General features: G+C 52.3%; 1 protein-coding gene across 1 annotated transcript in view; it reads right to left on the bottom strand.

Moving 5' to 3' along the window:
• Window positions 1-6180: 6180 nt before the first annotated feature.
• Window positions 6181-13254, bottom strand: part of Castor2 (cytosolic arginine sensor for mTORC1 subunit 2) — a 39326-nt gene continuing 32252 nt past the window's right edge. Inside the window, exons 3-9 of the mRNA XM_036172398.1 lie at window positions 12668-12861; window positions 12306-12438; window positions 11792-11915; window positions 10378-10488; window positions 9936-10018; window positions 8871-8965; window positions 6181-8764 (exon numbers count right to left, since the gene is read on the bottom strand). Coding sequence (XP_036028291.1) covers window positions 8699-8764; window positions 8871-8965; window positions 9936-10018; window positions 10378-10488; window positions 11792-11915; window positions 12306-12438; window positions 12668-12861 — 806 coding nt within the window. The 3' untranslated portion in view covers window positions 6181-8698. The remainder of the gene's footprint in view (window positions 8765-8870; window positions 8966-9935; window positions 10019-10377; window positions 10489-11791; window positions 11916-12305; window positions 12439-12667; window positions 12862-13254) is intronic.

The following is a 13254-nucleotide window of genomic DNA, read 5'->3' on the forward strand; positions in this document are numbered from 1 at the left end:
ACCCAACTCCACCCTTATGTTTGGACACAGGATCTCTCCCAACCTGAAACTTTCCAAGGAGGCTGGCTGGAGAGTCCTGTTTCTGTTTCCCCAGGGACGGAATTAGGAGCCCGTGACACCATGCTTGCCTTTTTTAACATGGGTTCTGGGGATTGAACTCAGATCATCAGCTTGTCAGGCAGGCAAGCACTTAACCCACTGAATCATCTCCCTAGCCCTTGGAAAGTATTTTCTGAACAGCTAGATTCTTCGGCTGGGAAAATAGCTGGTGCCTGAGTCACTAATTAGGATCTTCCGCACTGCCTGCTGCACCCCACCCGCTCGCTTCTTGTTCACTCCGCAGGTACTTGTGGGCCTCTTAGGTGCAGGCGTGGGGTGCACTGAGTCATGTGGGTAGAAGAATCCCAGCTTTGTGCAGCTTGTCCTTGGGGAGGGAAATGGGCATCATACAAAATATACAGAGTAGGGTAGCTGTGGAGGAGAGCAAAGTTTTACCCAAAGTACCTGACTGTAACAATTTAAAGGAGGACTTAATTGGGCTCCCAGTTTCAGAGGGTTCCAGTCCAGCATGGCAGGAAAGGCATGGCAGTGTCTGGGGGTTGGAGCTTGTGGGAGAGGCCTCTCACATCATCGCAGATCAGGAAGCAGCATCCAACAGGAAGTCAGAGCTGGACTGCCACCGCCACCTTAAGGGCCATCCCCAGCACATTCTATTGTGTTGTCCAGGCGCCACATCTTTTAACACATGAGCCCACGGGGGACATTTCAGATGAAAACCCTAATATGGAGAAATGTAACAAGGAAATGGGATGTGCTGGAAGGTTGCAGGTTAAAGGAGAGGGGTCAACACAACAACAAGGATGTCATGGGGACCAGTTGGCTGGTGTTGGAGGAAATGGCTGTTTTGGCAGTTATGGGGCCCCTTACCCAGGCGGATGCTGCCCCTATTTCTCTTCTTCTTCTTTTTTTTTTTTTTTTTTTTTTTGGTGGAGCTGAGGATCGAACCCAGGGCCTCAAGTGCCCTACCACTGAGCTAAATCCCCAACCCACCCCTGTTTCTCTTTAAGGGCCACTCTTAGGCTTACGATAGAAATAGAAGTTGAGGAGCTGGAGAGATGGCTCAGTTAAGAACAGTTACTGCTCTTCCCAAGGACCCGAGTTCAATTCCCATACTAGGCAGGGAATCTGACACCTTTCTGGCTTCCCAAAGCATCATAAATGGGATGTGGCGGTACATTCCAGTAACTTCCACGGTGACAGACCTTGAGGCAGGAGGATCAGAAGCTCAAGGTTATCCTAGGCTACACATTGAGTTTAAGGCCAGCCTGAGACACACAAGACCTTGTCACAACGAACTAAAAAGCAAAAACAAGCACCTGGACCATAGCCGCCTGTGTATAAAAAGGGGCATCCTTCCATCTTTGAATTTTCCTTAAAGCCGGCTGAACCTGTCGGGCAGCCTGGCTATGCAGCAGCTGTACTTTTGCTTCGGCTCAGCTGCCATCCGCACTTGGGTGTCGGTCTTTGTCTCTTTGGTCCTTACCCTCCCTCCCCAGCACCCGACACCCGGAAATCCTGCTAAGCCATTCTCTTGGTTGCTCATTCTGTGAGACGTTTGCATATGACTTGTCCCCTCCCTTTAGTGAGCTTGTGAGTGACACCCTGGACAAAGCGAGTCACCCGCCTCTTCCCAGGTGTCCTCTTGTTCTCACCCTTAAAGATTTATTTACATGTATATGTGTTTTGCATGTGTGTATGTCTGTGCACCATCTGTGTGTAATGGCCGTGGAAGCCATTACCATAAAATCTTTTGGAACCAGAGTTAAGAGAAAATTGTGAGCTCAATGCTAGGAACGGAACCCATCTCATCTGCAAGAACAGCAAGGGCTCCTTAACCATGACACCGTCTTCCCAGCCCCCTCTTAAATTTTTTTAAAAATTCTTTTTAAAGATTTTTTTACATGTATGAGTATTCTGTCTGCATGTACATCATGGGTGCACAGCACTCACAGAGGCCAGAGAGGGCATCAGATCTGGAACTGGAGTTACAGATGGTTGTGGGCTGCTGTGTGGGTACTGGGGACTGACTGGATGAGAGCTGTCTAGGTTTGCAAACACATCTCTGTCTGCTTCTATGACGACATGTCCAGAAACATTTAGATCAGGGAGGCTCTGACCTCATGAATGGATCAGTGACTTGATGGGATCATCATCATTTGCTGGCATTATTGGGAGTGGGTGAAAGGTAAGAGGCGGTACTTTATTGACAGAAGAAGGTCACTCACTGAAGATACGATAGCTTGCCTTGGCCTTTTCCCAGGCTCCCATCTCTGCTTCTTGGATGCCGCGCACAATCCAATCCCTTCTCTACACGTTCTCCTTGTCAATGGTGCTCTAACGTCACTCAGGCCCATGGTCACAGGCTGAACCCCCCTGAAACTTGGACATCATTCTTCCTTTTAGCTTGTATTTATGTTATGCATGTGGATGTTTTGCTACATGTATGTCTGTGTGCCACATGGGTACCTGCAGAGGCCAGGAGAGGTTGTCAGATCCCCTGGGACTGGAGTTACAGATGGTTGCGAGCCGCCATGTGGGTGCTGGGAATTGAACCCAGGTTCTCTGGAAGAGGGCTCTTCAACGTTGAGGCACCCTTCCAGCTCCTTATTTTACTGGGACAAGGTTTCACTATGTAGCTCTCAGGCTAGCCCGGAACCCTCCATCCTTCCGCCTGGACCTCCTGAGTGCTAGGACACAGGTAAGTATCATTTTAAGCCACTGTTTGGGGGTAACTTACTACAGAGCATCAGGTAGCTGATACAAACCCCCTCACGCCCGGCAGCTTTTGAGACGCAAGGTGCTAGTTATATCCTGCTGCCTCTAGCCTGTGACCTATGTTCCCCAAACCATATGAAAAGGAGGGAAGAAATCAGAGACGATCCCGGATAAGTCAACATAAAGTCAGACAGCCATCAGCCAACATCATCTTTTTTCCCCTTCATTTAATGAACACTTTACAAAGTACAAAATATACTGTCTTTTTCAGGGGGAACATTAGGTACTTTTTTTTTTCTCTCCATCATACAGTACACAACTCTCAAGGGTTTTGTTTCTTTGACAAAACGAAAGCATGAAGGCCCTGGAGGGAGAGGGAGAACTCCAGTCCTCCCCCACCCAAGCTGCAGGACTGATGAAGTACCACGGTTGCTGGTGACCTGGGCATGACATGCCAGGTGAGGGTCAGCTGGGGCTGTGGGCAGGGCACCCACACCTGCTCCCCTGCCTCAGGATAACGGAAATGATTTTGGCATACAAGAGGAGAACTCTGGCTAACGTGTTCATCTCCCTGTCGTTTGCGGGGTGGACCCTGCTCTAACTCTTCCTGTGAAACAGGTAAACTGAGGCAGCAGAAAGGAGAACCGTGCTAGGCTATGCCCGTGGAGACCTGGATTTTGCCCATTGCTGGGGTCTTTAGCTCTGTGGGCCCTTTTCCAGGATGAGTTCCTGGAAAGCAAAGGGCTCTTCTTGTCTCCAGCCCCTCTCCCTGCGAATACTGTCTTCAGAAATGAAACGTTTGAAGAGTCCCATGGGTGGGCCTGGGCCAGCTCAGGCTGCCTACATGGACTCCCCGGGGCCTCTGAGGGTAGTCTTTCCTGGGGATTCAGAGAATAAGAAAGGAGCCTATCCCATTAGAAGAACTCTACGTTCCACCCCAGAGTCAGGGCCTGGATCCCCCCACCCCCAATCTGGTTAACTCTGAGTGGCAGTGGGTTAGGCTAAAGGGCCAAACACTGCATGAAATAGCTCACAGCTCTCATATGCTCTGCACACGTGTGTAGACACTCATGCCTAATACATGTATACACACACACGCACACATACACAACCACACAGAACAGCATCCTGACACACGGGACGGGGCCACCTTGCACTTTGGACTCTCCCACCTTCTCTCCTCTTCCACCAAGTGCCACAGACCGTCACCACCAAACTGATGCTCACAAGCACCATGGACTCAGGCCTCTCCTGGTGCCTTCGGTCCCCCCCACCCCAACCTCCCCGGGATCACTTAAACATCTCCTTTTGCTACTTCAAATTAGGAAATGGACATGAACAAGAAAGCAGAGATGTGTGAGAAGGTTAGTCCTATTAAGTTAGGTCTACTCCTCCACAACAGTCCGGCCCCACAGAGCAAGGCTGACTGGCTGTCGGCCATCTTGGCCCCACTTCCCTCCTGGATGTCAAAATGGAGGTCTGCTACCCTTCCAGGCTATACTTGGACCCTCGGCACAATACTCATCACTTGGAAACTCAAAGCCATATCCCACCCCTACTGGGGAGCCCCCCTCCCCTTATTCCTCATCCAGACTCCCCTCACCAAGTGCTGACCTCAAGTCGGCTCACAGAATGAACATGGGTGGACGAGGGGTATCTTGTGATGCTTAACTTAATAGTCATCTTGACAGGATCCAGAACCAGCTAGAAGACCAACTTCTTCTCCCTAAGTCTGTCAGGGAGAGTGCATTAATTGAGGTGGGAAAACCTACCCTGAAGGTGGGTGGCAACCTTCTAAGGGCTGGACTCTTGGACTCAATAGGAAGGAGACAGTGAGCTGAGCACCAGCATCCATCTCTCTCTGCTTCCTGACTGGCGGCATCAGGCTCCTGTCAAAGAAGACCCTCCCTCCCTTCCGCCCCCTCTGTCAGCTGCCTTAGCCAAGAAGAGCCTGTGTTGCCCCCATCCAATCCAGAGGCTCTGGCGTGTGGTCCAGAGGGGGCTGGGGACTTTTAAAAGACCGGCCTGGGAGCTGTGGTGGGAGGGGCTGGTAGCCGGTGGTCCAGATGACAAAGGGGGTGGGCTGGCTGTGCCCAGGAGCTTCCTTCCATCACACTACAGGGGGAACCACCTCCCCGGCCTCAGCAGGTTGCTTCAGCAACACTGGCTGATGGGCAGCAGACTGAACCAGGTTCCCAGACCCCCGCCCATCACACTAGGAACCTGTTGCCTGCAGCTGGTGGGACAGGGTAAAAGCAAGGGCTTGTGGAAGCAGGTTTTAAGGGGTCAGGGCTGCATACCTCTATAGGTGCGTGCGTGCGTGCGTGCGTGTGTGTGTGTGTGTGTGTGTGTGTGTGTGTGTGGTCTTAAGAGACCCTGTGGAGGAAAAGGAGTATATAGTTGGCAATGCTGCTGAGGTCTGGGGGAGAAATAGATTTCTTGGGAAGCAGGTGTGCTCCAGGGTATGGGGCTGAGCCAAAGTTGGGGAGGGGGCTTTGTAAATGGGGACACTGGATGGTCTCATTAGTCTGTAGTGGACAGGTAGTCTGTCTGCTTCCATCTCCTGAGTGCCGGGAATTGAATCCAGAGTTTCGTGCATGCTAGGCGAGCGTTATCCTACTATCCATGGAGCCACATCCCAATGTGAACTTTTCTAATTAGAGTGTCTTTCAGGCAGATACCATGGAGTCCATGACTTGGTAGCCCTGCCCGGGGTAGGGTGGGGTGGGGGGGGGAGGGTCTGACTGTGTTTCCCGATACTTTACCATAACAGCACATTCTCCTACCCTCCATGTGAGCCAGGAGACTCTGCTGCTAGGTGCTGGGAGTGGCTGGGGGAGTCCTTGCCTCAAATGCACGGGGCCCTGCCTACAATCCTCAGCACTGCGGAAAAATACAAACAAAATCCCCCAGAGAACCTTGACCGCTGACTGGCCCGCCACCTGGGCCACCTCTGAGGCTGGGACAGCAGGGGCTGGAGTGATCCCCACATTCATAAAACCAGGAGATGCCGAGAAGTGGGGAGACAGCATGAAAGACAGAGGAGTAGAGGGCCTCAATGAGGACTGTCCCAGAGCTGTAGAGACTATATCATGCCAATGTTACCCACAGAACAGAGACCCAGCTTCCTCACAAGGACCCCCTGTAGCTAAATAGTGCGGTCTCTGGAAGGCTGGGCAGGCTCCTCTCCAGATGCACAGTTGGGGGAATATGTGTGATGTTTTGGGTCCTGTGGAGTCTGCCCTAGGAAGAAAGCAGGGAAGAGAGCCTGAGATTCCTAAACTAGCAGGAATTAAGGGGGGGAAAAATCAGCCAGGCGTGGTGGCGCACGCCTTTAATCCCAGTACTCAAGAGGCAGAGGCAGGCAGATTTCTATAAATTCAAGGCCAGTCTGGTCTACATAAGGAGTTTCCAGGACAGCCTGAGCTATATAAAGAGACCCTGCCTCAAGAAAACAACTAACACAAGAAAAAATCAGGTAAGATACCAGGTCTACAGCTTTCCATAGAGAAGGGACTCTGGGAAGGAGATCAGAACACAATGGTTTACCAGATGAAGTTTTTGGAGTAACCCTGAGGGAGGGAGCCACTGTTAAAATGTAAAAAAAATCCCAATCCTCCTTCTCGATCAATATCCCCTCCAAATAAAATAAGAGCATCCAGAGCGTTAGGCTGTGGGAATGGGGGTGCAGTAGCTATAAAGCAGACCATGCTAGCCCTCTAAACCTGTCCCAGATGCAGTAGGCTGGTGGTTTTATCTCCTCTCCAGGCTGGCCTCAAGAACCCCAGGGCTTTTCCAATCACTGTATTGCCTACATATTCGAATTAAAAATATACGGTGGCTCAAAATGTCCCCGTGTGTGCGCACATGAGGTGGGGCCCTTGCCTGTGTCCTGCGCACACAGAATATATTAACATATATATTGCTCAAGTATATATGCTATTTACAGAATATATCTCTATTAACATAAAACACGTATTTATAGGTGTGTACAATACACAGTTTCATCCTAGCAAGTCTAGGGGGGCCACACAACTCGGGGGCAGGGCGCAGGGGGCCAGCACACTGACCCGGTGGGAAAGGATTGCTGGAAGGCAGCACAGAAGGGGTTAAAGAGGTGCATCCTGGACAATCAAGGCCTTCCAGGGCGAGAAGAAGGGGACTCAGGGCCCTCACTATGGCCCTGCCTACTTGGCCATTTCCCTTTTGGGACCAGAAAACAATTGATAAGATTTGGTTGTTTTGTGCAAAAGGAATTAAAAAACAAAACAAAGAAACCAAATCCCGCCAGAGGTAATTTTGATTAGCATGCTGGACTGACCTTCTACAGGGGTCTAGAATATATCTTCCACCTGGGTATGCTCCTATGGCCCAGGGAAGGGAGGAACACAGTTTGTATGGAGACTTTCGTGGGAGTAAATAAACATTCCCTCCCCTGACCTGGTTGGAGACAGCGTAATACAGGCCTGAGAAAACACCCCAAGAGCCTAAGTCTGGTGGATCCCATAGGCCCAGCTCATGATACCACTCTCAGGTGCTCTTACCACCTGATATGCTGGGATGCTCCATAGGGGGTGCTATGGGGGCCCTGGTGTCTGGAGCTCCGCTCCCAATAACCCTCCTCAGAAGACAAGGCCAAGTTCTTAGGATACATCATTGCATTTGTGTCTGTCCCCGGAGAAACACAGTACTGCTAAGTGCCACTGAACTCTGGGCACCCTAATAAGACTCAAACAGGCCCCATCTCCTCCAAACAAGACTATTCCTTCCCCAGCCACCTGTATGCAAAAAAACAAAAACAAAACAAAACAAAACAAAAAAAACAACTGAATAAAAAAACTGCAAATGTGGTTTTTTTCCCCTCTCTCTACAAATGCTCAAGATAGCTGCCTCTCAGGATCACCTCAGCCACAGACTGCTAGGTGTATTTTGAGGCCTCTTTGCCCCCTAAAAGTGGGGTAGAGAGGACGAAGGGGGAAACTCTAGGCTGGTCTAAGTGACAGCTGGGGAGGTGGACATGGCCCGAGGCACTCTAGGCCTGGGCTGGTGGGGATGTCCATCGGTGGGAGGAAACTGAGTGCTTGCCCATGTTGGGTCCAGGGAGAGCGAACAGAGGACGGATAGAAGCTGGTGCTCTAGGCTGGTGGGAAAGGAGGTATCCTGGGATTCCTTCCTCCTCCAGGGACAAGGGCTCTTGGTTGGGAGGTTGGCCCAGGACCCCTCTTGGCAGTCATCATGGGAATCGACACAGGCCCTGTGTGGTCAGCAGGTGGGGTTCTAGGGTCTTGGGTTTGTTTCCCCAGCTTGGCCGTAGGGGGCCCACTGCTACTGTCTGAGGCTCACTGGCCATTATGACCTGAGGGTGGCCTGCTGGTCTCCATCCTGAGGGAACCAGGCCCTGTTCCTCTGATATTAGAGCAGCAACTGTACCATTCACCCTGGGGCGGCCAGCTGCTCACGGAGGCTTCCCCAGCTCTGCACACCCAATCTTGTTCCACCAACTTCCTAAGATGTCCCTAGGTGCATCAGGACCCCGATGTCTTGTGGGAGGTGCCAACTTCCTTTGGTGTTTGCTGTGGGCTGTAGGTGAGGCCCTGGGCTGTTCCCAAGCCCCCGGGGCCTCAGAGACCACTTTCTGGGGTGGAATTTGGGGGAGGAAGATGGGCACATCCCCACTGGGGGGAAACTGAGTCATTATTGAAAAGGCAGGGGACTCTAGAAGGCTGGAGGTGGATATGGGAGTGGCCTTGGCTTGGACTCAGGCCTGGAGGGAGTCAGGAAACAGGGGAGTGTTCCAGAGGCCCCATCCTTAGGGTCCTGGGGCCGATCTTTCAGTCCATAGGGAAATACTGCAAGAATAACCTTCAATGGGGAAAAGGCCCAGGCGGGCTGTGGTGGGGAGGAACCCGGAGATGAGTCTCTTCTAATGCTTCCGTCCTTGACTGACCTTCAGGGCATGGATAACACCACTGATGTTCTCCTCTGGAATCTACAGGGCAGGAAGCAAAAGAAAGAAAGAAAAAAAAAGTGTGTTAGCTCAGGAACCTGTTCCCTCCTACCTGTGTAGTCCATGCCTGTTCCCAGGGGCTACTCACCAATGCGTGGTCGAACTTGAAAGTACTGATGTAATATGCCGGGATGTCTGCAGCTGCCAAGGGCTCAGAGATCTGGGCTACAATTCCACACTCGTCTAGGGAGACACAGGTGCTTAGAGCTGAGACAAGTGCTCTACCTCTGAGCCACACCCCAGCCCCTCACTGGGGGATTCTAGGCAGGTGCTCTACCTCTGAGCCACACCCCAGCCCCTCACTGGGGGATTCTAGGCAGGGGCTCTACCACTGAGCCATACCCCAGCCCCTCACTGGGGGATTCTAGGCAGAGGCTCTACCACTGAGCCACACCCCAACCCCTCACTGGGGGATTCTAGGCAGGTGTTCTACCACTGAGCCACACCCCAGCCCCTCACTGGGGGATTCTAGGCAGGGGCTCTACCACTGAGCCACACCCTAGTCCCTCACTGGGGGATTCTAGGCAGGTGCTCTACCACTGAGCCACACCCCAGCCCCTCACTGGGGGATTCTAGGCAGGGGCTCTACCACTGAGCCACACCCCAGCCCCTCACTGGGGGATTCTAGGCAGGGGCTCTACCACTGAGCCACACCCCAGCCCCTCACTGGGGGATTCTAGGCAGGGGCTCTACCACTGAGCCACACCCCAGCCCCTCACTGGGGGATTCTAGGCAGGTGCTCTACCACTGAACCACACCCCAGGCCCTCACTGGGGGATTCTGGACAGGTGCTCTACCACTGAGCCACACCCCAGCCCCTCACTGGGGGATTCTAGGCAGATGCTCTACCACTGAGCCACACCCTAGTCCCTCACTGGGGGATTCTAGGCAAGTACTCTACTGCTAAAGTCTCACTACCAGCCCCAACGTCTTAATTTTTCAACCGAGGGGTAAATGAGAACCCTCTGGTAAAGTCCTCTCATTCGTTTCCCGAGGCCTTCATATATTTCTCACACCACGGGCAAGAGATCTGTCAGAATGGGGGCTTAGCCTCTTTTAGCCTCATTCTCCCTGTTTAGATCACCATATCGCGCGGAGCTGTCCAGGAACCCCAGGAATGCCTGCATACAGGTGTTGGACCCCACGGGCTCACCGAATCCCAGGGGTTGTCCCCCTATCCGCACCATCTTCCAGAGCTCTCCGGATGCACTTGTGAATAGCAGATGACTCGGGAACCTTCAGAGGGAGTAAACAGAATCAGAGGCTGGCACTAACTGCCGCTCCCCAAGCTCTGGGGAACCTTCTCTGCTTTATAAGGGGGCACTGTGGGGCCAGAGTGACAGAGTGGCTGTCTCTCTGGTGGGACAGAGCACAGGATCCAAGGACATGTCAGTCCCACTGTGGGCAGAGAGGGAAGACTTGCTGGGGTAAGACCCTGGGGACAGCCGGCACTGGGACCATGGTTCGAATCTCTACACTGGCACCATCATGCTGTGGACCCTGGATGACCCCTACACTTACAGGAACATCTCTGATGAAGGGAGCATCAGACTCCCACCCAGGCCCCCTTAATATCCACACAGGGCCCTGCCCACCTCTGCTGGGTCTGGACATCCATCACCAGTGAGATGTAGCCCTCAATGAGTGAGAAGGAGAAGAAGCGGATGTGGCCACAATCGTCACTGGCAGCCATGGGGTCCTTCACTCTGGGGATCAAGAGGAAGCTGTGAGGGGGGAGGGCTTCTGCCACAGCCTCCATGCTATCTGTCACCCACCGGTCTGGCAGGAAAGGGTTGTCTTGCCTTCATCAAAAAGCTCACGACTCAGGAAGTCACAGACCCTGAATGTTACATTACTGACCTGCCAGGTAAGACGTGCGTGACCTCCGGTGCCATAGTGGCATGATGGTTATCAGGATAACCAACCACTCTCTGCTTGAATCTAGGACCTGCTGCCCAGGAGGAAATTCACGTGTACAAGTTTACATGTAAAATTCAGGTTTACATGACCGTGTTTACATGTACCATAAGCCTGGTCAAAAGCCTATGGCTTTGGAGATCACAGGCCTCAGGGGAAAAAACCTATGGTTATTTTGCCTTTTAGATATTTATAGTCAGACTCATGGATTAGTGCTGCTCTCGACCGCAGCCAGAGAAACATTCTTTCTCCAGTAGGTGATAGTTAATGTACAGACTTACCTGGTCAAAGTGCTGAGTGACTGTTGAGTACTCAGCTCTAATGGGACCTCAACCCTACCACTGAGGTTCAAAGAACATCATGAGGGAGAAGGGTGGAAAGAACTTAAGAACTACATGACAGGCACACATATGTCTCCCCCGTCAGTTCTGGGTTTGGTGTCAACTTGAAGGAAGGAGCCACAGTTGAGGAAATGCCTCCATGAGCTCCAGTTGAAAGGCATTTTCTCACTTAGTGATCAACGGGGGAGGGCCCAGTCCATCCAGCCCTTGGTGGGTGGGGCCAGCCCTGGGCTGCTGGTCCTGGGTGCTATAAGAAGACAGGCTGAGCAAAGCCAGGGGGAGCAAGCCAATAAGCAGCATTCCCCCACCATGGCCTCAGCATCAGCTACCATGTCCAGGTTCCTGCCCTGCTGGAGTTCCTGTCCTGACTTCCTTTAATGATGAACAGCGATATGAAAGTGTAAGCCAAATAAACCCTTTCCTTTCCAACTTGCTTACCGGTCATGGTTTTTTTTAAAATTTTTTTTAAGCTGAGGATCGAACCCAGGGCCTTGCGCTTGCTAGGCAAGCACTCTACCACCGAGCTAAATCCCCAACCCTGGTCACAACGCAACAATAGAAACCCTCAGGAAGACAGGCTCCTTGGTGGAACCAAACCTCTTCCCTTGGACTTGTTTCTAGGGCAGGTCTGATTAGGCTGCTGGGCAGACTGTGCGCCCCCTCCTGCAGACTGGACTTATGGGTAGAATAAGGTCAGGGCTCCTGGGTGGAGTGGTAGCTCCATGTCCCCGTCCCCGTTCCCAGCACCTACCCATTGGAGTAGAACATCACATCCATGAGAAGTGTGGCGACGGCGGGCAGTGTGTCAGGGTCCAGGCTGGTGACACAGAACCTGTTGCTTGGGCTGGATAAGGGGTGGATGACCGGCCTCTGGACTGAAAGAGCATAGGACAGAAGCATTAAGGCCAGAGTGGTGCTTCTGTGTGTAGGAGCTGGGCCAAGCTTCAGACTTTGTTCAACGCGGCCCATGTAGCTTTCTCATCCCCAGCACATACATTGCATTCATTCTTAAAATGTCCCTTCGGGACCCTGAGCCTTTATCTGAGCTGCTCTAGCTGCTGACAGAGTCCTTCCCAGCAGCCACCATCTGGCTTAGCTCTCAGTCCTCCAAGCTTCTACTCCTCGGTCCCTACTACCATGAGCTGGGCTGAGACGGGAGCCATCTCTGGCCCTTGCGAGCTGCTCCACACGGAATCCAGGGAACACCAGGTGGACTATGAGAGCCAGGCTTTCGGCTGGGGGCACTCGCCTCCATCCCAACTCACCCATCTTGGGCTTCACAAAGCCATTGGTGATACTGAGATTCTCGGCCGCTACCGTTTCTCCATTGACAACCCGAAGGATGGTGAACTCCGCGGACAAGGTGTGAGTGACAAAGGGCAGGTCACGCTCACGCACCTGAGGACAGGAAGCAAGAGTCCCTGAGTCCCAGCTCATCCCAGTTCCTGCGGTAGTGCACAGGGCTGAGGTGAGGAACAGAGCAGTGGGTGGGAGCATGTTAGAAGCAGCAGCACGTGTGTGTGTGTGTGTGTGTGTGTGTGTGTGTGTGTTACACAGAGAAGGGGTGTGTGTGTGCACAGCCAGTCTTTGACTGTATGGGAGTGTATGCACCACAGCTTTGACTCACCAGGATGAAGTCAGTCTGATAGGTGGACAACATAAACACGGAGATGTTCTGGTCAGCCAATGGCGCGATGACAGACTTGGCGATCTTTGTCACACCGATGGGCTGGGAGCTGGAGAAACTGCCGCCACCAGACACCACGTTCAGGGCCAGCCAGGTGGCATCAGCCACGCTCAGGTGCTCAGAGGAGGGCAGCTCTGCAGGGGGGTGGGGCACAGACGATGATGTTGGTGACTGCCTGGGGCCTGGGTGTTGCCAGGCCTGGCTGGAGAGGTAGGCAGAGGTGTGTGGATTGGCTGAGGCCTCAGTTTCCTCATTTAAAAATAGTTTTATTTATTTATGTGCATGTGTGTGTCCTGGGTGGGATGTGCACATGAGTGCAATTGCTGAGGAGGCCAGAAGAGGGCGTCAGATTCACTGGAGCTGGAGGTTAGTGATGTAAACCACAGTGTGGGTGTTGCGAATTGATACCTGGTCCTCTTAACTACTGAGCCAACACTCCAGCCCCCGAATTTCTACTTCAATTAAAAATTTGATTTTAAAGACTTAGTTTTTTCTTTATAAAATAAAAAAAAAAAAAACACTTTTAT

The sequence above is a fragment of the Onychomys torridus genome, chromosome 22, assembly GCF_903995425.1.
Source record: "Onychomys torridus chromosome 22, mOncTor1.1, whole genome shotgun sequence".
Taxonomy (NCBI): domain Eukaryota; kingdom Metazoa; phylum Chordata; class Mammalia; order Rodentia; family Cricetidae; genus Onychomys; species Onychomys torridus.